This window comes from Amia ocellicauda, chromosome 12 (genome assembly GCF_036373705.1).
Source record: "Amia ocellicauda isolate fAmiCal2 chromosome 12, fAmiCal2.hap1, whole genome shotgun sequence".
Taxonomy (NCBI): Eukaryota; Metazoa; Chordata; class Actinopteri; order Amiiformes; family Amiidae; genus Amia; species Amia ocellicauda.
Window position 1 is genome coordinate 22,857,167 of NC_089861.1, and position 21,087 is coordinate 22,878,253.

At 39.2% G+C, this 21,087-nt stretch overlaps 1 protein-coding gene across 2 annotated transcripts in view; it reads left to right on the forward strand.

Annotated features, from left to right (window-relative positions):
- Positions 1-21,087, forward strand: part of LOC136764579 (bifunctional epoxide hydrolase 2) — a 41,435-nt gene that overhangs the window by 13,849 nt on the left and 6,499 nt on the right. For both annotated transcript variants that reach the window (XM_066718755.1, XM_066718756.1), the window contains exons 4-15: positions 7,971-8,161; positions 8,607-8,729; positions 9,273-9,347; positions 9,742-9,837; positions 12,086-12,164; positions 14,101-14,135; positions 14,946-14,972; positions 16,831-16,916; positions 17,763-17,874; positions 18,724-18,798; positions 19,216-19,261; positions 19,698-19,800. In XM_066718755.1, coding sequence (XP_066574852.1) covers positions 7,971-8,161; positions 8,607-8,729; positions 9,273-9,347; positions 9,742-9,837; positions 12,086-12,164; positions 14,101-14,135; positions 14,946-14,972; positions 16,831-16,916; positions 17,763-17,874; positions 18,724-18,798; positions 19,216-19,261; positions 19,698-19,800 — 1,048 coding nt within the window. The remainder of the gene's footprint in view (positions 1-7,970; positions 8,162-8,606; positions 8,730-9,272; positions 9,348-9,741; positions 9,838-12,085; positions 12,165-14,100; positions 14,136-14,945; positions 14,973-16,830; positions 16,917-17,762; positions 17,875-18,723; positions 18,799-19,215; positions 19,262-19,697; positions 19,801-21,087) is intronic.

A 21,087-nucleotide genomic window follows, 5' to 3' on the forward strand; every position in this document is an offset into this window, starting at 1 on the left:
CCCCACCTGAGCCTCTACACTGCGAACTCCAACTTCCAACACTCCAGGACTCACGACTATCAATTCTAGATCATTAGGCCCCCTCATCGCCACAGGGCTGCAGGTCACGTCAGTGGCGAGACGTTGGTAGCGGCCTAGTGAGAGGGGGAATTGCTTTAAATTTCTTACACGATCCATGACATGACCATGCTTTACCCTGCCAACAGTTCTTGCATCATGAATTTCCCCCATTTGATCCAGAAGGTCCACCAGCACACACTGCCCATTCTTCACTCCCGAGGGGACTCTGGCCCACAACACCAACTCACTCTGAGCAGGCACTTGAACTGGATGATGATATGCCGAACGCAACACCCCTTGAATCTCGGCAGGGGACTGTGCCTGAACACATTGGCAGTTCTGGAATGCAGCCTCCCATGCTCCACGAGTGGCTCCATTACACTGTCTAGAGAAAGAGGCATCTTGCACCTGCGGGTCAGCAAACAAGACTTCCCAGCATATAATAACAGTCATTCCCAATATTGGCAATTTGTCCACCCCACCGTCTTTCATGACCACAACACCTATACCAGGAAGTTTAACTTCCCCAACCTGAATGTCCATAATAGCGTACCCCACATAAGGCATATCTAGACCATTAGCATCTCTCAAAGACTACCAGCCTACATCCCCCTTTGAACCCAAACCCTGTTTAAGGAACACCCTGTGGTAGTATCTTTCAGTCATAAGGGTCACCTGAGACCCAGTGTCCAATAAATAGTGCATTCTCTCACCATTAAACTGTACTTCCACTTGAGGGCATGTTCCTATAAAACCTTGTTGATTAACATGTGGAGGGTCCAAAATGGGGCTCCCAGTCAACTGACCCACTGTGACTGGCCCCTCTAGTTTAAAAGGCAGCACTGCCTGGCTACCAGTAGGACAATACCTAGCTATATGTCCCACATTTATTACCGGGCAACCTTGATTATCCCATTGGAAGGTAGAGGGTCTAGAATTACCTGGGGGGCCATTTCTGGATGATGGTTCTGCTCTCACCTCAGTTGTTCTACATCTCCTCCAGTCCGGTACAAGTTCTTGCCGCAAAAGCTGAGTAAGGTGTATTTGGGGTGCAAAGCTCTGCCTCAGTTGTAGTTTTCTTAAACACTGTCACATGGTTTGTAATCATCACAAACACAAGAATATATATATTTTTTTTAACTAAAATGGCTCAATTGTTGTCTGCATTAGTTATTCATTGTAAACAGAAGTTAGACTTTGATCAAGAAATAAAACATTTAGATCGTTATTTACAATTTCTTCCCCATGTCAAGTTTGAAACACTGTGTCTAAGCACACAATTTTGTTGCCCATTGTAGTATTGAATAGAAACTACAGAGTCATGGTTATATCAGATCCATATTATCACACACATATACACTCATCCAAAGGATTATTAGGAACACCATACTAATACTGTGTTTGACCCCCTTTCGCCTTCAGAACTGCCTTCATTCTACGTGGCATTGATTCAACAAGGTGCTGAAAGCATTCTTTAGAAATGTTGGCCCATATTGATAGGATAGCATCTTGCAGTTGATGGAGATTTGTGGGATGCACATCCAGGGCACGAAGCTCCCGTTCCACCACATCCCAAAGATGCTCTATTGGGTTGAGATCTGGTGACTGTGGGGGCCAGTTTAGTACAGTGAACTCATTGTCATGTTCAAGAAACCAATTTGAAATGATTCGACCTTTGTGACATGGTGCATTATCCTGCTGGAAGTAGCCATCAGAGGATGGGTACATGGTGGTCATAAAGGGATGGACATGGTCAGGAACAATGCTCAGGTAGGCCGTGGCATTTAAACGATGCCCAATTGGCACTAAGGGGCCTAAAGTGTGCCAAGAAAACATCCCCCACACCATTACACCACCACCACCAGCCTGCACAGTGGTAACAAGGCATGATGGATCCATGTTCTCATTCTGTTTACGCCAAATTCTGACTCTACCATCTGAATGTCTCAACAGAAATCGAGACTCATCAGACCAGGCAACATTTTTCCAGTCTTCAACTGTCCAATTTTGGTGAGCTTGTGCAAATTGTAGCCTCTTTTTCCTATTTGTAGTGGAGATGAGTGGTACCCGGTGGGGTCTTCTGCTGTTGTAGCCCATCCGCCTCAAGGTTGTACGTGTTGTGGCTTCACAAATGCTTCGCTGCATACCTCGGTTGTAACGAGTGGTTATTTCAGTCAAAGTTGCTCTTCTATCAGCTTGAATCAGTCGGCCCATTCTCCTCTGACCTCTAGCATCAACAAGGCATTTTCGCCCACAGGACTGCCGCATACTGGATGTTTTTCCCTTTTCACACCATTCTTTGTAAACCCTAGAAATGGTTGAGCGTGAAAATCCCAGTAACTGAGCAGATTGTGAAATACTCAGACCGGCCCGTCTGGCACCAACAACCATGCCACGCTCAAAATTGCTTAAATCACCTTTCTTTCCCATTCAGACATTCAGTTTGGAGTTCAGGAGATTGTCTTGACTAGGACCACACCTCTAAATGCATTAAAGCAACTGCCATGTGATTGGTTGGTTAGATAATTGCATTAATGAGAAATTGAACAGGTGTTCCTAATAATCCTTTAGGTGAGTGTAAAGTCAGTTTCATAAAAATTGGATGATAATGCATGCAGTGTTATGCAATCATTAAAAACAAATAATTTATTTGAGATTTCCATGTCCTGAAATCATGTTTGATCGGTACCTGAAAGGATATATTTTTTTTCCACTCGGCATCCAATTGGAGCATTTATTCTGCATTATGCAATTACCTATTGGAGGGAAAATGACAGTTGCTAAATTTAGAAGGGTTAATATGTGTCAGGAGTGGAATGAGTGATTTGGTTCGAGGTGTCTCACTTCAGACAGTACTTGTAATTTTAGTCATTTTAATCCCCGTTAGATAGCATTTCACAGAGTTGTATTATGTTTCTTGCATTTTTGATTGTTTTCCACCTTGCTCCCTTTCCCATAGCCCTTGACTGTAACCCTACAGAGCACGCTCCTTTTTAAAAATGTGACATCCACCCATTTAGACCATGAACACACACAGATATGTTAAAATGAATATAACAGACAACCAAGAACACAAGATAATATTTGTTTATATATTGTTATACTTTGTTCCAATCAAGACTCTAGGAGGCTGATTATATTTTTACATACAGATGTCTTTAGATAAGGCATTTCATAATTTAAAAAAACACAAGAATATAATAGATAATTGCATGTACATTTTTTTAATAAATGTGGTAAAACTAGTGGTACATGTTTTGGGAGAATGATCCATATATATCAGCTCTGGGGAAAAAACAAGAGACCACTGCAAAAGTATTAGTTTCTCTGGTTTTACTGTTTATAGGAACGTGTTTGGGTAAAATGAACATTTTTGTTTTTATTCTATAAACTACTGACATTTCTCCCAAATTCCAAATACAAATATTTATTTGCAGAAAATGACAACTGGTCAAAATAACAAAAGAGATGCAGTGTTGTCAGACCATGAATAACACAAAGAAAATAAGTTCATATTCATTATTAAGCACAATACTAATGTTTTAATTTAGGAAGATTTTAGAAATCAATAGTTGGTGGAATAACTCTGATTTTCAGTCACAGCTTTCATGAGTCTTGGCATGCTGTCCACCAGTTTTTCACATTGATTTTGGGTGACTTTATGCCACTGCTGATTCAAAAATTCAAGCAATTTGGCTTTGTTTGATGGCTCGTGACTATCCATCTTCCTCTTGATCACATTCCAGAGGTTTTCAATGGGGTTCAGGTCAGGAGATTGGGCATTGTCCTGCTGGAGAAACCAATCCTCAGAGTTGAGGAACATTGTCAGAGCAGAAGGATGCAAGTTTTGTTTCAGGACAACCTTGTATGTGGCATGATTCATGCATCCTTCACAAAGACAAATCTGCCTGAATCCAGCCTTGCTGCAGCACCCCCAGATCATCACCGATCCTCAACCAAATTTCACAGTGGGTGTAAGACACTGTGGCATGTAGGCTTTTCCAGGTCTCCATCTAACCATTAGACAACCAGGTATTGGGCAAAGCTGAAAATTGGACTCAGAGAAGTTGACCTTACTCCAGTCTGCTATGGTCCAATTCTTATGGTCTTTTGAAAACCTCAGCATGGCTCTTCTTTGCTTCTCAATGATGAAGGGCTTTTTTCTAGCTTTGCACGACTTCAGCCCTGCCCCTAGCAGCTGTTTCAGCCATGCACTTCACCCCAGCTACCATTTGCCATTCTTTTTGTAGGTAACTAACTCATCCTATGGTTGTTGAGTGACATTCGAATGAGTTGGCAGTCATCTTGGTCAGTGGAGAGTCATTTTTGCCCTCTGCTGGTCTGTAGCTTTGTTGTCCCTAATGTCGGCTGCTTAACCTTATTCTTATGAACCGTCGTCTTCGAAATTTTAAGGATTGAAGCAGCCCGACATTAACTGTATCCCTCACTAAAAACTTTCAGGTGATCACCTAATCAGTACCTCATACATGTAGAGATGCTGATTTAAGAAAATTGCAGTCATATAATACAGTGAGGGAAAAAAGTATTTGATCCCCTGCTGATTTTTTACGTTTGCCCACTGACAAAGAAATGATCAGTCTATAATTTGAATGGTAGGTTTATATTAACAGTGAGAGACAGAATAAAAACAAAAAAATCCAGAAAAACGCATTTCAAAAAAGTTATAATTTGATTTGCATGTTAATGAGGGAAATAAGTATTTGATCCCCTATGAATCGGCAAGATTTCTGGCTCCCAGGTGTCTTTTATACAGGTAATGAGCTGAGATTAGGAGCAATCTCTTAAAGGGAGTGCTCCTAACCTCAGCTCATTAACTGTATAAAAGACACCTGTCCACAGAAGCAATCAATCAATTAGATTCCAAATTCACCATGGCCCAGACCAAAGAGCTGTCCAAGGATGTCAGGGACAAGATTGTAGACCTACACAAGACTGGAATGGGCTACAAGACCATCGCTAAGCAGCTTGGTGAGAAGGTGACAACAGTTGGTGTGATTATTCGCAAATGGAAGAAACACAAAATAACTGTCAGTCTCCCTCGGTCTGGGGCTCCATGGAAGATCTCACCTCGTGGAGATTCAATGATCATGAAACGGTGAGGAATCAAACCAGAACTACACGGGAGGATCTTGTTAATGACCTCAAGGCAGCTGAGACCATAGTCACCAAGAAAACAATTGGTAAAGCACTACGCCGTGAAGGACTGAAATCCTGCAGCGCCTGCAAGGTCCCCCTGCTCAAGAAAGCACATGTACAGGCCCGTCTGAGCTTGCCAATGAACATCTGAATGATTCAGAGGAGAACTGGGTGAAAGGCCAAGGCAACAAAGGAGTGGCTCAAGAAGAAGCACATTAAGGTCCTGGAGTGGCCTAGCCAGTCTCCAGACCTTAATCCCATAGAAAATCTGTGGAGGGAGCTGAAGGTTCGAGTTGCCAAACATCAGCCTCGAAACCTTAATGACTTGGAGAGGATCTGCAAAGAGGAGTGGGACAAAATCCCTCCTGAGATGTGTGCAAACCTGGTGGCCAACTACAAGAAACGTCTGACCTCTGTCATTGCCAACAAGGGTTTTGCCACCAAGTACTAAGTTGAAGGGGTCAAATACTTATTTCCCTCATTAACATGCAAATCAAATTATAACTTTTTTGAAATGCATTTTTCTGGATTTTTTTGTTGTTATTCTGTCTCTCACTGTTAAAATACACCTACCATTAAAATTATAGACTGGTCATTTCTTTGTCAGTGGGCAAACATACAAAATCAGCAGGGGATCAAATACTTTTTTCCCTCACTGTGTATATATTTATGTCATTTGATTAAAATATTTGATTGGTTAACCAATAAGGCATTAGTTGACACTGTAATACTAGGCATTGATATTACAGTAGCCTATAAAAACACTGAATGGCACTGAAAAAAATATATATAGAAAAGTATTTTGTTAAATAAAACACTAAATCACAGAAAATGCTCCACCAGCAAATGCAGGAGCTGAGAGGGTGCATGCATAGTTATTGAGCGGTGGGGGGAAGGGGGACCGTACAGAACCTTCTGGGACAAATGCGTGAGATTTTATCAACAATGCGTGTGAGATGGGGTATTAATGCGTGAGACTTGAGAACTTTGCTAAAGAATTATAATAATAAGGCAAAATCAATTACTTTTTATCCTGTTTAGCCATAACATTGCCAGAGTATTCTCCTTCCCCTCTCACTACAGCAAATGGGTATTTTGTTGCAAATTATATTTTAAACTACTCACACTGCCCTTGTAATGAAAGCACTGCTTGCAAATGAAAATGAAAACCTTTCCTTTGTCAATGTTTCCTTCCAGTTTGAATCCATAGCTAGACTGTTGTTTTCCATTTAGCAGCTTGTAACCCTCAATATTGTGCACTGATACTGTAGGTCTTGTGATGTGATGTAATTTCTCACATGACTAGCCTACTTTATAGTTTATCTGTATACTTGCCAGTTATTATAATGAAAAAAAAAAAAAAACTAAATAGAGACAATATTGATCGCCAATCAATTCATTAGATGATTAAGAAGTCTGATTAATCAAGCCAGGCCTATATATATATACACTCACCTAAAGGATTATTAGGAACACCTGTTCAATTTCTCATTAATGCAATTATCTAATCAACCAATCACATGGCAGTTGCTTCAATGCATTTAGGGGTGTGGTCCTGGTCAAGACAATCTCCTGAACTCCAAACTGAATGTCTGAATGGGAAAGAAAGGTGATTTAAGCAATTTTGAGCGTGGCATGGTTGTTGGTGCCAGACGGGCCGGTCTGAGTATTTCACAATCTGCTCAGTTACTGGGATTTCACGCACAACCATTTCTAGGGTTTACAAAGAATGGTGTGAAAAGGGAAAAACATCCAGTATGCGGCAGTCCTGTGGGCGAAAATGCCTTGTTGATGCTAGAGGTCAGAGGAGAATGGGCTGATTGATTCAAGCTGATAGAAGAACAACTTTGACTATAATAACCACTCGTTACAACCGAGGTATGCAGCAAAGCATTTGTGAAGCCACAACACGTACAACCTTGAGGCGGATGGGCTACAACAGCAGGAGACCCCACCGGGTACCACTCATCTCCACTACAAATAGGAAAAAGAGGCTACAATTTGCACAAGCTCACCAAAATTGGACAGTTGAAGACTGGAAAAATGTTGCCTGGTCTGATGAGTCTCGATTTCTGTTGAGACATTCAGATGGTAGAGTCAGAATTTGGCATAAACAGAATGAGAACATGGATCCATCATGCCTTGTTACCATTGTGCAGGCTGGTGGTGGTGGTGTAATGGTGTGGGGGATGTTTTCTTGGCACACTTTAGGCCCCTTAGTGCCAATTGGGCATCGTTTAAATGCCACGGCCTACCTGAGCATTGTTTCTGACCATGTCCATCCCTTTATGTATATATATATATATATATATATTATATATACACATACACACACACACACACACACACACACACACACACACACACACAATGAACTTATAAGCCCCTTGTCTGGTCAGGATCCCCTAGGGCCCCTGATATACTGGACCAAGAAACAGAAGTTATTGACCTCTGGTGCAGGTGCCAGTTACATCCCAGTTAAACAACTAAGTACCTGTCTTTCTTACATAGCCAGACGGCCCCAACCTTCATATTCAGAGAGAGCTAAGTACTCTGGGAAGTGTAGTTTTGTTTTACCCATCAGCCATTTTTTTAACGCCTCCATGCCCTATTTCTCGCAATATATATATATATATATATATTCAACCACAAGTTCTTGGGGAAACAACTATTCACACAGCAAATCAAATTCACATTATTTAACCTGCAGTTGAAATAGTATAGCTCTAATTACTATTCTATTAACCCTGCAGGGTTTGCCACTTGTATGCTGACCAACAACTGGGTGGATGACTCAGCTCAACGAGAACAAACAGCACAGATGCTGTCCTCTCTCAGCGGACACTTTGATCTGATTGTGGAGTCTTGCCGTGTGGGGATGAGAAAACCAGAGCCCTCCATCTATTCCTACACTCTGGACAAACTGCAGACCAAACCCCAGGATGTAAGGGCCTCATTTACAAAGTAGAGTGAAAGCTATGACCATTGCTCTGAAATATTGTCCGCTCGTTAATCAGGACTCTTCATTAGATAGGTGTATATATTGAATGATACAGAGTGATGAGAGTGACTATGTCAGTTTTTAAATATATCCCCTTCCACTTTAATTTAGCATTTTTCACATGCAAATGCTACCACGATAAGTAGTAAGTTTATTGTGGGTAAATGAAGTTGCTGATGGACATTCAATTTCAGCTAATGTTACAACATGGTTTGTCACAGGTTACTCAGAATTATCTCTCTTAAGCACCACTTTTACCACTGGTTGTTTCACCCATATCTTGCAGTGTTCTGTTACAATTCAGTTAATGTCTGTAAGACTAGCTTTTCAGTGACTTTGCATTATTTGCTCCCAGAGTAACAGATACTAGGTGTTGTTGCTGTTGCAGGCCATCTATCTGGATGACATAGGAGCCAACCTGAAGGTTGCTCGCAACATGGGCATGGCCACCATTTGGGTCAGGGACACCAGCAAGGCTTTGAAGGAGCTGCAGACACTTTCAGGAGTGGAGGTAGGAGTATGAGTATGGGGGACTTAGTAGTGTTAGCTGTCTTTGAGCAAGAAAACATTGTTATTGAGGTATTGCCCCTTTCTGCAGTCTGTTGAATAGAATATTATGTCTTCTCAGGGATGAATCTGTGCCCCACAATAAATATTATAAGCTGAGTTTTATGAACAACATTAATTCAATTAAATGTGTCACCCATTAACATTCCCTCAAATTAAAGTTGTTCATATACTTTGGATGACAACTGATTGTACTTATTTGCACTTATGTTGTAAGTCACCCTGGATAAGGGCATCTGCCAAGAAAAAAAATAATAATGATAATAAATGTATCTCCTCAGAGAAAGTCCTGTGAGCGCACTCTAAGGTAGAGTTCCAAGAATTTGCACAGATGCAGGTCTCCCTTCCTCTCTCTCTCTCTCTCTCTCTCTCTCTCTCTCTCTCTCTCTGTTCCCATTCCCTCACTCTGGATATGTATGTGTATAATGTTTTTGGATGTTTTGCTTACATCAGTTTACACCTTTCTGTGCATCTTTGTGTCTCCAAGCTGCTGAACCCAGAAGAAATGCTTCCCTCTTTCTGCTGTCCTGATGATGTCTCTCATGGGTTTGTATCCATTAAGGTAATGACCATTGAGCTAAGATGGGGTCTTTCTCTTTTTTTGGTAATCATTCTGGACTTATTCTGTATATAACTATTCTAGTGAGATGGAACAGAGAGGCTTTACATAACAACAACAACAACTCATTAATCAGGATACAAACACACCTCAATTAGAGGGCTAGCTAACAGCACCTTGTCATGCCAGTGTGACTTGGCATTTGTCTGAGGGAATTTACTGGTTCAGTGGCTCATCAGTGTAATTTGTTTCAGAGCGATGGCAGGTGTTGTGTTAAAGAGTTTCAGAATCACAGATTCCCAGACATCCACTAGACATCCCCTCCAAAACCTTTTCCTGTCTATAGAGATGAATATCACATTTTTCAGTATCTGATCTCTGTCGCTCTTTTCTTCAGCCTGGAGTGAAGACCCATTATGTTGAAAAAGGAAATGGGCCCCCTGTACTACTTTGCCATGGATTCCCTGAGTGCTGGTACTCCTGGAGATACCAGGTACACCCGAGCTTCTTAAACCTGCTGAGAGAGAAATCTTTTAATGCCTTAATCTCTGCACAACCAAACACATGGTTTTCAAATGGGGTGGGATCTGCAGTTAGTCCAAAAGGTATTTTTAAAGTCGAATTTATGAAGCTTCATTTAAATTCCTTTATTGTGTTGAGTTTAAGTAACAGTAATCCTTATCAGGGAATACTGTACACTGCTCTGTTTTCCAAGTGACTACTGTTTTTTGATTACTGTGATTATTTGTAATTGTTGTATACTGATTTATGAAATTTATTTATGAAAAAATGGGCAAGTGTAAGGATCTGAGCGACTTTGACAAGGGCCAAATTGTGATGGCTAGACGACTGGGTCAGAGCATCTCCAAAACTGCAGCTCTTGTGGGATGTTTCCAGTCTGCAGTGGTCAGTACCTATCAAAAGTTGTCCAAGGAAGGAAAAGCTGTGAACCAGTGTTAGGGTCATGGGTGGCCAAGACTAACTGATGTACGTGGGGAGCGAAGGCTGGCCCGTGTGGTCCGATCCAACAGATGAGCTACTGTAGCTCAAATTGCTGAAAAAGTTACTGCTGGATCTGATAGAAAGGTGTCAGAACACACAGTGCATCGAAGTTTGTTGCGCATGGGGCTGCGTAGCTGCAGACCAGTCAGGGTGCCCATGCTGACCCCTGTCCACTGCCGAAAGCACCTACAATGGGCATGTGAGCATCAGAACTGGACCACAGAGCAATGGAAGAAGGTGGCCTGGTCTGATGAATCATGTTTTATTTTACATCACGTGGATGGCCAGGTGCGTGTGTGTCGCTTACCTGGTGAACACATCACACCAGGATGCACTATGGGAAGAATGCAAGCCGAAACCTTGGGTCCTGCCATTCATGTGGATGTTACTTTGACACGTACAACCTAGCTAAGCATTGCTGCAGACCATGTACACCCTTTCATGGAAATGGTATTCCCTGATAGCATTGGCCTCTTTCAGCAGGATAATGCACCCTGCCACAAAAAATGGTTCAGGAATGGTTTGAGGAACACAACAACAAGTTCAAGGTGTTGCCTTGGCCTCCAAATTCCCCAGATCTCAATCCAATCAAGCATCTGTGGGATGTGCTGGACAAACAATTCCGATCCATGGAGGCCCCACCTCGCAACTTAAAGCATCTGCTGCTAACGTCTTGGTGCCAGATACCACAGCACACCTTCAGAGGTCTAGTGGAGTCCATGCCTCGACGGTCAGGGCTGTTTTGGGAGCAAAAGAGGGACCTACACAATATTAAGCAGGTGGTCATAATGTTATGGCTGATCGGTGTATATCTTGCATGTGAAGGTAGTGATTGTTATAATGCATCTGTGTAGAGGCTGGATTAGAGCAGACATGGAGGATGAAGGTTCATGAGGCTCAATTTCTTTTTACCTCGGTGGCTTTACATGTGTCCTGATTAACAGGAACTTTCTAATGGGCGTCTCCAGACTTCTGGTGTCCAGACTTCTCTGTAAACTTGGCTTTAGTTTTCTCAGTTTCTCTTCTGGTTAAACCAACACCTTCTGAATGCTGCTGACATTTTTCAAATGTTACCACCCCCTTTCTCTCCCATGGTTCTGCAAAGTGATTTAACTAGGCTAATACAAACTGGAATACTGTGTAGCTCTCATAATGTTACACACTAACAAAACAACAAGTTAAATAAAATTTGCTGCAATAGCCTTTTTTCAATGGGCAGGCATTTTATGAATGTATGTATTTAGGCTAAACACAAATATATGTGTCTGTTAAATAAATCCTAATGTGGATAATGCTTTAATCCATGGTTTTAATTTGAATTTTAAAATTGTCCTTATTTTTACACTCTTGTTAACTTATTCAATTTTCTTTTTAGATTATGGTTCACATATCTGTCAAACGGCAATGTGATTACATTATTGGCCAATAAAGATGCATTGTTAAAGATGGTCACTTGTAAGGGGAAAATACTCAGAAGTGGACTGTATTTAAAAAACATCAATGTCAAAGCATCCTGTCTTTATTTTCATAAAAAGCTCTGTCAGCCTGGTATAGATGGGGATAAGTTATTATGCTGAGAAGCTCCTCAAGGTGATTGTTGCCAGAAAGTATAAACTACACAGCAACACGGCAAGAATGCTCTTCGGTCGCATTGCTCTTCAATTTCAGTTGAAAGCGGAGTGTAAATCTGCCTTTTTAGCCTTATTAACAAAACTGGGGCTCCACCCACTCTTTTGCAGATCCCAGCACTGGCAGATGCAGGATTCAGGGTTCTGGCTTTGGACATAAAAGGTTATGGGGAATCGACAGCACCCCCTGGTGAGTTCATCTGCAACAACATCAGCTCCTTGAATTGAAATTAAAAACTGACTATCGTCCAATTTAATTGATGAATCCATACAATGTAAATGTGTATATCAGAACTGCAGGCTGACAAAGAGGAAATACATGTGAACCTTTCAGTGGGATGTCAGGGAGATTCAAGGTTATTATCCATTGTGTTGCAAGTGCTGCAGGAGAAAAAGTTTTATACATCTTAGACTTAGACATTCAGTTTATGAATGAAAATGCTTAGCAGTCATGACACTTAGAAGAAGATATGTGTTGTATTATTGGGACTTAAAAGCTTCTTAGTATGGAAGTAAAAATGGATGGAGCAAAGTACAGACAAATACTAGAGGGAAACTTGTTGTCAGAAAGTCCTGAATTCTATAGAGAACCTGTGGAAAGACTTGAAAACTGCTGCCCTTAAGTGAACCCCAAGAGCTTAAGCAAATCTGACCAAAACTATGTGCAAATTGCACCAAGCCAGTGTGCAAAGTTGCTAGAGACTTACCCAAAAAGACTTGCAAATGCTATTGCTGCCAAAGATGCTTCCACCAAATATTGAGTTGATGGGTTTGAATAGTTACTTCTCTTTGTTTTTGCTGATATTTACTGTAACTTATCTTCCCCTTAAAAGTCTTCTGTTTTGAGCATTCACATTTGGAATAGTATTAAGTTTTTAAAAAATGTGTATATATAATTTTGTAATTTCACAAAATGGGACATCATAGGAAGGGTCTGAATACTTTTTGCAAGTCACTGTTCGATATTTAATTTGACTTATTTTGGTCTTTACCTTTAATTTATATTAAGACTTTAACCTATTAAGAAGCCCTTAAAAACCCAACATCTAAGACCCAGGTGCGGGGTGAAATATAAAGGAGATAGACAAGTTCAAAATTGAGAGACAGGCAAGAGGTGTAGGGATCAGGCAACCAGGGTATTGTAGAAAATCCCATAATCAAGAATGAGGGACAGGCACAATGTTAAAACACACAATCAGGTAGGCAAATACTAAGGCAGAGGATCAGAAATGTCACAGGTGTGTAAACAAGACTTTGTAATAAACTTCGTGGAAGGAAGACATTTAAATACACAGCTCAGAAGTGTGTAGGTTATGGAGAAGAGGTGTATGTGAAAATTAGGTGATAAAGATTAATGAACTTGAATTAACAATGGAAAGTATCTAAAATTCAGGAGACTGTGACCTATAGAGGTGATCTGGGGAAGTGCAGGGTTAATACATGACAAAGACATTGCCGATGTATAACACTAAACTTGAGTTAATCAGGGTTGAAGACCTTCGTTGTATAAATCGTTTTTAATTTAATACTGTGACTGAAGCAGAAAATGTTATTTCATGCTCATTTTATTCAACACTGTGGCTTTAAAGCACAACTAAGAAGACAAATTAAAACAAAATGTTATTAAATATAATTAAAATAATTAAAGGGTACATATATTTAAATTCCTTGAAGGATTTGATAAACATGGTAACTGTGTTCCTCTGTTTGTATACCTTTTACTTGCATTAAAGAATTGCCCTGTTATTCAATACAAATCAAATTAAATGTTCTCAAACTTTGGGATTGCTAGATGTTCCTCTTAGCCAAGCCATTATTACCCAAAATATCACCACATATTTGGAAATCACTGTTCTGATCACTGAATGAGTGAACATTTAATATAGTGTTTATTGTACAATGTATATTTTATGCAGCACTGAACTACATTTAAAAAGTCATCAGTTGGACAGACGTCGAGTCACACATTTCTTTCAAACTTTACTGAAGGTTGTGTGTAAGGTTTTGTGCAATAATGTCTAACTTGTAATACATTTAAATGACCACCCTTTCTGTGGTTTACCATCATTTTGATTGAGATACCAGAATCAAGCTGAGATTTTTCACTTTTTTGTTTTTCTCTGCAGACATAGAGGAGTATTCTCAGGAACAGATTTGCAAGGTATGAGTATAGTCTTCTCAGTGGTGTATGGTAGAGTTGTGTGGATCCAAATATACACAGCAAGGTTAACTTACTTCAATTAATATCTTCAAAGAATATCCTCTTTTATTTTATTTTTTTAATTATGGTTAATCCTGTGCATTAAAAAATAAATGTTAAATAAGAGCAAATCTTACCATGCAGTTGCTGCAGCTGAAATCCTGTACATAATGGGAAAGAAAAAAAAGACTTTCACTGCATTGCAATACAGTCCACTTTTGTTTACAATAAACTGATCTAAGTATACTGCTACAGCAGTTATAAGACAATGCAAAGTGCTGCACCTGCATGGGATTTGCCAATTTGCAAGTTCTGCATTTTTGTATCCTCAGGGTGGGACATGTACCATGTGTTATTCATTTTTACATGGCTATTTATCTTTCAATGCGTCTGAATACCAGCCTGCCTCTCTCCAGAACAGTAGTACTGTAAATGCACTGAGAAGTTGTCTGTCAGAATCGCTTCCTGTTGTCATCAATTTAATAATTTCCTGCCCTAACACATGGTGTGTCCAGGATGTGGATCAAGACGATTGATCTTGATAAAGGACAGGGAGCAATTAGACCTGCAGATGTTTTAACTTCTGCTTAAGCCATGTTGGAGTCAGAGCTGTTTTAACATCCTTTTTCAAGACATCATTATTTTATGCAAGGTTGACTTTCACTGCAGCCTCTGTGTTAAGTGTGGATCCAACTTTTTCTGTGCTGGGTTTCTGTGAATGTTTTTAATTGATAGAACTGTAATCTATTTGTGTTCCTTTCTCTTTTTTAGGAGTTGGTGACCTTCATGGATAAAATGGTAAACATGCTGTTTTGGGTTTGAGTTAGAGAGAGGGGTAACAAATTCATCAAGAGAAACACATTTGGTGAAACACCTATTCCTTCAGTAATTCTGAGCTAACGGTCACACTCCACCGTGAGCAACTGCCTCAGGCCTTGTGTGAAGTAGGTGTTTCTTTGCGTTTACAATGGCTCTGTTTCTGTGCTTGCCATTGTTTCATGTATGACTTGGCTGCTCAATTTAAATACCACATTGGTCTTGCTTTTACACCCCTTCTCATTGAAATGTGCATGGGATAAATGTAATCTCTTGCCATAAAATGTGATTCACAGAACAGACCCTGGAATGTGTATCATTGCTGCTTGGGTTCATCTTGAGAGGTATGGCTTGTTATCTGATTGTCGGGGAAGCTGTTTAAAAGCATGCCAAAGAAGCAACTGAAAAGAAATGACAAAAGCCTTCAAAGTATGAGAAAATACCTTAATATGGAAAGCATAATTAAGACAAATGTCATGGAGAAAGCGGTTTCAGAATGTATGTGTAACATCCACTAGAACCAAAGGAAGGGATACAAGTGCAGAAGCTAGAAGTTGAAGTAGATAATCCAATAAGGGGAAAACGAGAGAGAGTAAACAGAGACAGTCCAAGGTCAATCGATCAGGCGAACAGGCTAGTGGGGAGATCCAGAAGCGGTAACGAGAGAAACACAAAACAAGGCTCAGAATTGATTCTAGAAAGAAAGAAAAACTTTGCAATGAATCTAGGAAGCACGGGTTTAAGTACTGTGAAGGAGAGAGGGTTTGAATGAGGTGAATGAAAGATTGACCAATGATAGGAGAGGAGGACAGAACAGGGGCACCTGGTAGGGAAGAATGTGGAAAGACTGGTTTCACTGGGCAAAGGAAAGGAGAAGCACTAGACTAGTATTCAGGAGAGGGAGACCTCAGGTGGTGAACTAAGGTGGAACCAGGGGAGACCGTGACAGTATGGTTCAGATGGGAAACTAGCAAGGTGTCAATTGTATTAAATCCTTAGTTTATTTCCAACTAGAAAAAGGACATTTGTCTTTACACAAACAGCTATGGGTGTATGGAACAATCACATTTTTGTAACAGTAACTACATGTAGCAAGTAAGAGATCATAATAAAGCGAGAATTAAATGTTGGGACAGATTGATTGGAATTATATTCGAGTGATTTATTTCTCATTGAGACTGTCAATGTCTCAGTAAGGGACTTTTTATTTTTTTAAATAACAAAAGAGAGTTGGAGTAAGGAAGAGAAGTAGAATGCAGTAAGTCATCAGCTGTTCTTATATTATCTCTTTGTACAGTTATCTGACTTGATATCCAAGATGGCCAAATGAATTCTCACTTAAAACCAGAGGTAGCACCCCTAGTTATAAAATATCTATGGCATCCTGTCACATGTGTCCTTTCTGGCATCCATTTCTGGCATCCATTTCTACTTCCGAGAGACGTTTTGGAACACGCACACCTATTTTTAAATTGCGTCACCTGTATTTTAGCCACCTCTTTTTTAATTTCACCCTGTTTTTAATTTCACTTTGCCCTTTAGGCCACAAACCTGATTTTCGGTCAAATGGATTCAGGCCAAACGTGCATGCACATCATCACGTCACAAGTTAAAAACACTGCATGTAAACTCCCCCATTGCTCTGGAAGAAAAGCAATGCTATTTATTCAACTACTAATAAATAAAGTGGTGAAAACTAATTAATTTAATTTACCTCCATGTTTGTACTTGAGAATTTTGAAACTGACAGAGTATATTTTATATATGAATCCATAGGTGAACACAAGAAGGTGTTATAAAGAAACAAAAAAAATGTTAAAACAATGTTCTTTTCTTTTAGGGCATTCCCCAGATTACATTAATTGGCCATGACTGGGGTGGTGCTTTGGTGTGGAATATGGCACAGTACTATCCCGAGAGAGTCCGGTAAGAAATAATTGTACATCAGAAATATACGAACACCTTTTGACCTGCCCATTTCCAAAATGACTGGAAATAATCAATCTAAACTAAGCAATCAGAATAATCACAAAGTAGGTTTAAACAACAGCGTCTCTTTAAACTGGAACACAGAAAACTCTGGGGAGATTTGATAGAATTATTCAAAATCCTAAAATCAGTCCGAAAGTCTTTCTCAAGGGCAAGACTGAAGTTCAGAACCAAAGGTCATACATGGAAACTGAGTGTAAGGACACAGTGGGCGATTTGAGGAAACGCGAACAGGGCAACAGTTTATTCAAGTTTATTCCACCAGTTCTGAATCTTTGATTTGTTGTAAAATAACCAAATAGTTATTGTCATATTCATTATTTCCAATTCAACCTATTTGAAATGTGTCTAAAAAGTATTTTACATAGGATTTCACAATAATATGCACCATCATAATCTAAGAAAAAAATAATAATAATTAAAACAAAGCAATACTTATTGTACTATTCGTCCTTCATATAATACCAAACCAAATACTTATTAAAGGCAGCAATACTTGCCTATGGCTTGATTACTCTGGGTAATTCTGGTTATTCTGCCACAGTCATGGCTGAGTAAGTTATTATCCATTGCAACTGGCTGATCAACAAATGTCAACAAAAACATTTTCTACAAATAAATGAAAACATATATTCAGCCTTAGGCATGGCAGCTGTTGAGATAATATATGCTTGCACCTTCTTCAAGGGTATTATTGTTATTATTAATTTACTTCAATACTAGTTAGCAGATTAGCATCACCATGTGACTGCTGCTCATACAATGTTTCTTCTTATGATGCAGAGCTGTGGCTTCACTGAACACTCCGCTGCTCCCAGTCCAGCCCGATGTGAATCCTTTAGAACAAATTAAATCTCTACCTGCCTTTGATTACCAGCTTTACTTCCAAGAACCTGTAAGTGGACTTAGATCTTCCTATCTTGATGAAGAACCCTGTGCAGAATCCTTTAATTTGATTTCAGTTTCCTAATTAAATGAAACCTCACATACTGCATGACAGGGAGGTAAATTCGCAAAAACTCATTTATTCCACCTTAATTAAAATTATTTGGCTATAGAGAGGATATACAAATTAATCGTACTGTACTATTTAATGAAAGTACTGTAATGCTTGCTTAATCATCCCCCCCTTTTGATTGATTTGATGTAGATGTGTCTTAAAATATCTTGCTGTGGTTAACCAGTTGAATACATTTATTGAACTGTTGAATTGTACCTTTAATAATACATGATACCACAGATGTAAACTGTACAATATCACACTGTACCTGGAAAAGCCTCTGCAAAGGGTGGCACAGGTAAGGGTTGAGGCTAGAGATGCACGAATCAATCAGCCACCGATCGATATTGGCAACATTTACAATATCGGCTATTGGCCAGTTGCTTTCAAATGGCCAATATTTCTGACTAATGGTGCTGTTTATATTGAAAAGCTGTTCTTTGGGTGAAAAGGACTTGTTATAACATTGAGTGATGCAACTTATTACTCCCTATAAAATAGACATTGAAATTAGACAGCCCTATTGATAGAGTATTGTGCCCCTTAATCTATATTTGAACAGTGCAATGTATTAACCTATACATACTGATACATTGTCTCAGTTTTCATGTGCAAATGTGTGATTTAGTAAAATGGCAAATACAACTGTGATTTGCACTGTAGCAAGTTGTATAGATTTGGATTTAAGGATTTTGTCTTAGAGTCATCAAGTGAGAAGTAAAATATGTTGTTTTCTTACTACAGGGTGTGGCTGAAGCAGAATTGGAGAAGAACTTGGAGAGAACCTTCAAACTGATGTTTCTGAGCAGTGAAGATGAGGTGAGGAACATCGGCAATCTATTTTCACAGATGTATTATTTCACAGATTAATGAAAATCAGCACAGTTTGCATGTATAGTCCATTTGTCATAGTCTGTTACCTTAATTATGGTCGGATTAAATAAAAACTTTGACCCACCCGACCATCTTTAATAGCAAACTACAAACCTGTACATCAGTGGTTACATTTATGATTTGAAGAAAGTGGCATCTTACTAAAAATGCAGCCACAACTGAGTACAGTTCTATAGTTTTCTATTAGCGGGTGGGTCAAAGTTTTGATTTAATCCGGCCCTTTGTCAGGATTAATATAATACATTTTTCAGTATATACTGCCTTAATTTTAGTAAAAGTTTAGCAAATGATCTAATTGATAGGTCATGTGACAATTATAACATTCTAAATTGTTTTTTATAGGGTCCAAACAGGCCTCGTATTGATACATCCAATGTCCGCAAGAGAGGTAGATACCCTACATTCATGTGTGTTGTGACAGCTTGCATTTTAGTTGTTTTGGCAGGCCATTTACATTTAAGGTGCAAAACTACACCTTTACCGATCTATTCTGTTTATCATAGAGATATGTCATTTTAATTGTATTATTCCAACCCCCCCTAATAATTTTGATATTGTAATCCATTTTTATACAGAAATGTATATTATGTTGGTCAGTTTCAGGATTATAAACCAGAATTTATAACAGAACTTTCTTTGAACATAATCTATATGGAAAGTAACTCTTCAAGACAATAACATAAATATTGAGGTTACACTTGTACTACTGGTACTGTGTATTATTGAGAACAACTTTAATTGGAGCAGTGTACCATTTCTGTTATATTTGTCTACCATTTGTAAAGGACGCACAGTTGCTAAGATGGGTTTGGTTGTGTTCACAGGGGGCCTGTTTGTGGGAATGCCAGAGAATCCACCCCGAAGTCCAATTCTCACTGAATCAACTCTGCAGTACTATGTCCAACAGTACAAGAAGAGTGGCTTCAGGTAGGAGAAGCAAGCTGGTCTTTCACTTTTACTGTCAAACCTGCTGTGTTCAGAACAGGGAGGTGCTATTTACTTTACTTTTGTTTAGTTGTTGTTTTCAGAAAATGCTAAAGTATATGCTTTGAAAATCAATAATAAGATTTTTTAAACTGAGAAATATATAGTTCTTTAGACAACTAATGGTCTAGAATTTTTCAGATTACATTTATTATATGAAAACGTTAGTCAGGGGCTTATTGAACATCGTTATGAGATAATGTCATAATTTGGACAGAAATTATGCCCTAGTGTTATTTTTTACCCCTTTTTATGCTAGGCTAGAGGGAAGTATAGACAATGGAAGCACAAATACAATTTCAGTGACCACATCTCCAAAACACTGGGTGGTTTAATCAACCTTAACCTGTTATACAGCATTTCCTTATAATTTATTATTATTACTAGGGTTGTCAAAAATACTGATACTTCGATACTACTGTGATACCAGTTTTCATAAATGGTTCTGAGGTATGCATCGAAAAACAGAAAGTATCGGACCATTCTACATGTATAACGAAACTCGCATTGATTGCATCCGAAAAACAAAAACGGCTTCTCTTTTTGTGTGAGCAGAGACACCATACACCTCAGGTGGAAACAGGGAAGAGATAGCCACAATTCACTATCCTCTTGGATTCCTGTATATCCTAACACACTGCAAATGGACTGACCACAATTATAAACACCAGACTCTGGGTCTCCAACAATACCTTTTGGGCCCTCTGCATGAAGAATTGACTTGAGATTTCTAGTTGAAACATTTCAAGCTTGCTGCAGTCAAATTTTTGTGTATAGAAAGGTATTCTGTTATACATGCATTGTCATGTGTTGCTGCCTATTCAGATGTAATATCTCCCAGGGAATTTAAGTGGGTGCCATAATCATTTTCAGTCTTCTCCCATAACATTTAAATTGGGTCAATGTTAAGAATCTGGGGAGGTCAGTGTGAAAGTGTTTGGACTTTTTTGGATATATCATGTTTATGGCTGTCCCAAAGATCAGTTGTTACCTTTGAGCTTTTGGATCACATTACCAAAGGGATGTTCGAAGCTACGTTGGTGCTAATTTGCATTATTTTCCAGATGACATCTCATTAGCTACTATACTAGATTTGAATGAAAATCCTACTTTTACAGGTAATACATATACACGAAATAAAACATCCCCTTTTACTTTGAAATAAGTTATCTATAAAAGTAATCATGTTTATTTTTCTTTTTACAATCACATGGTTTATGTACAGGTATT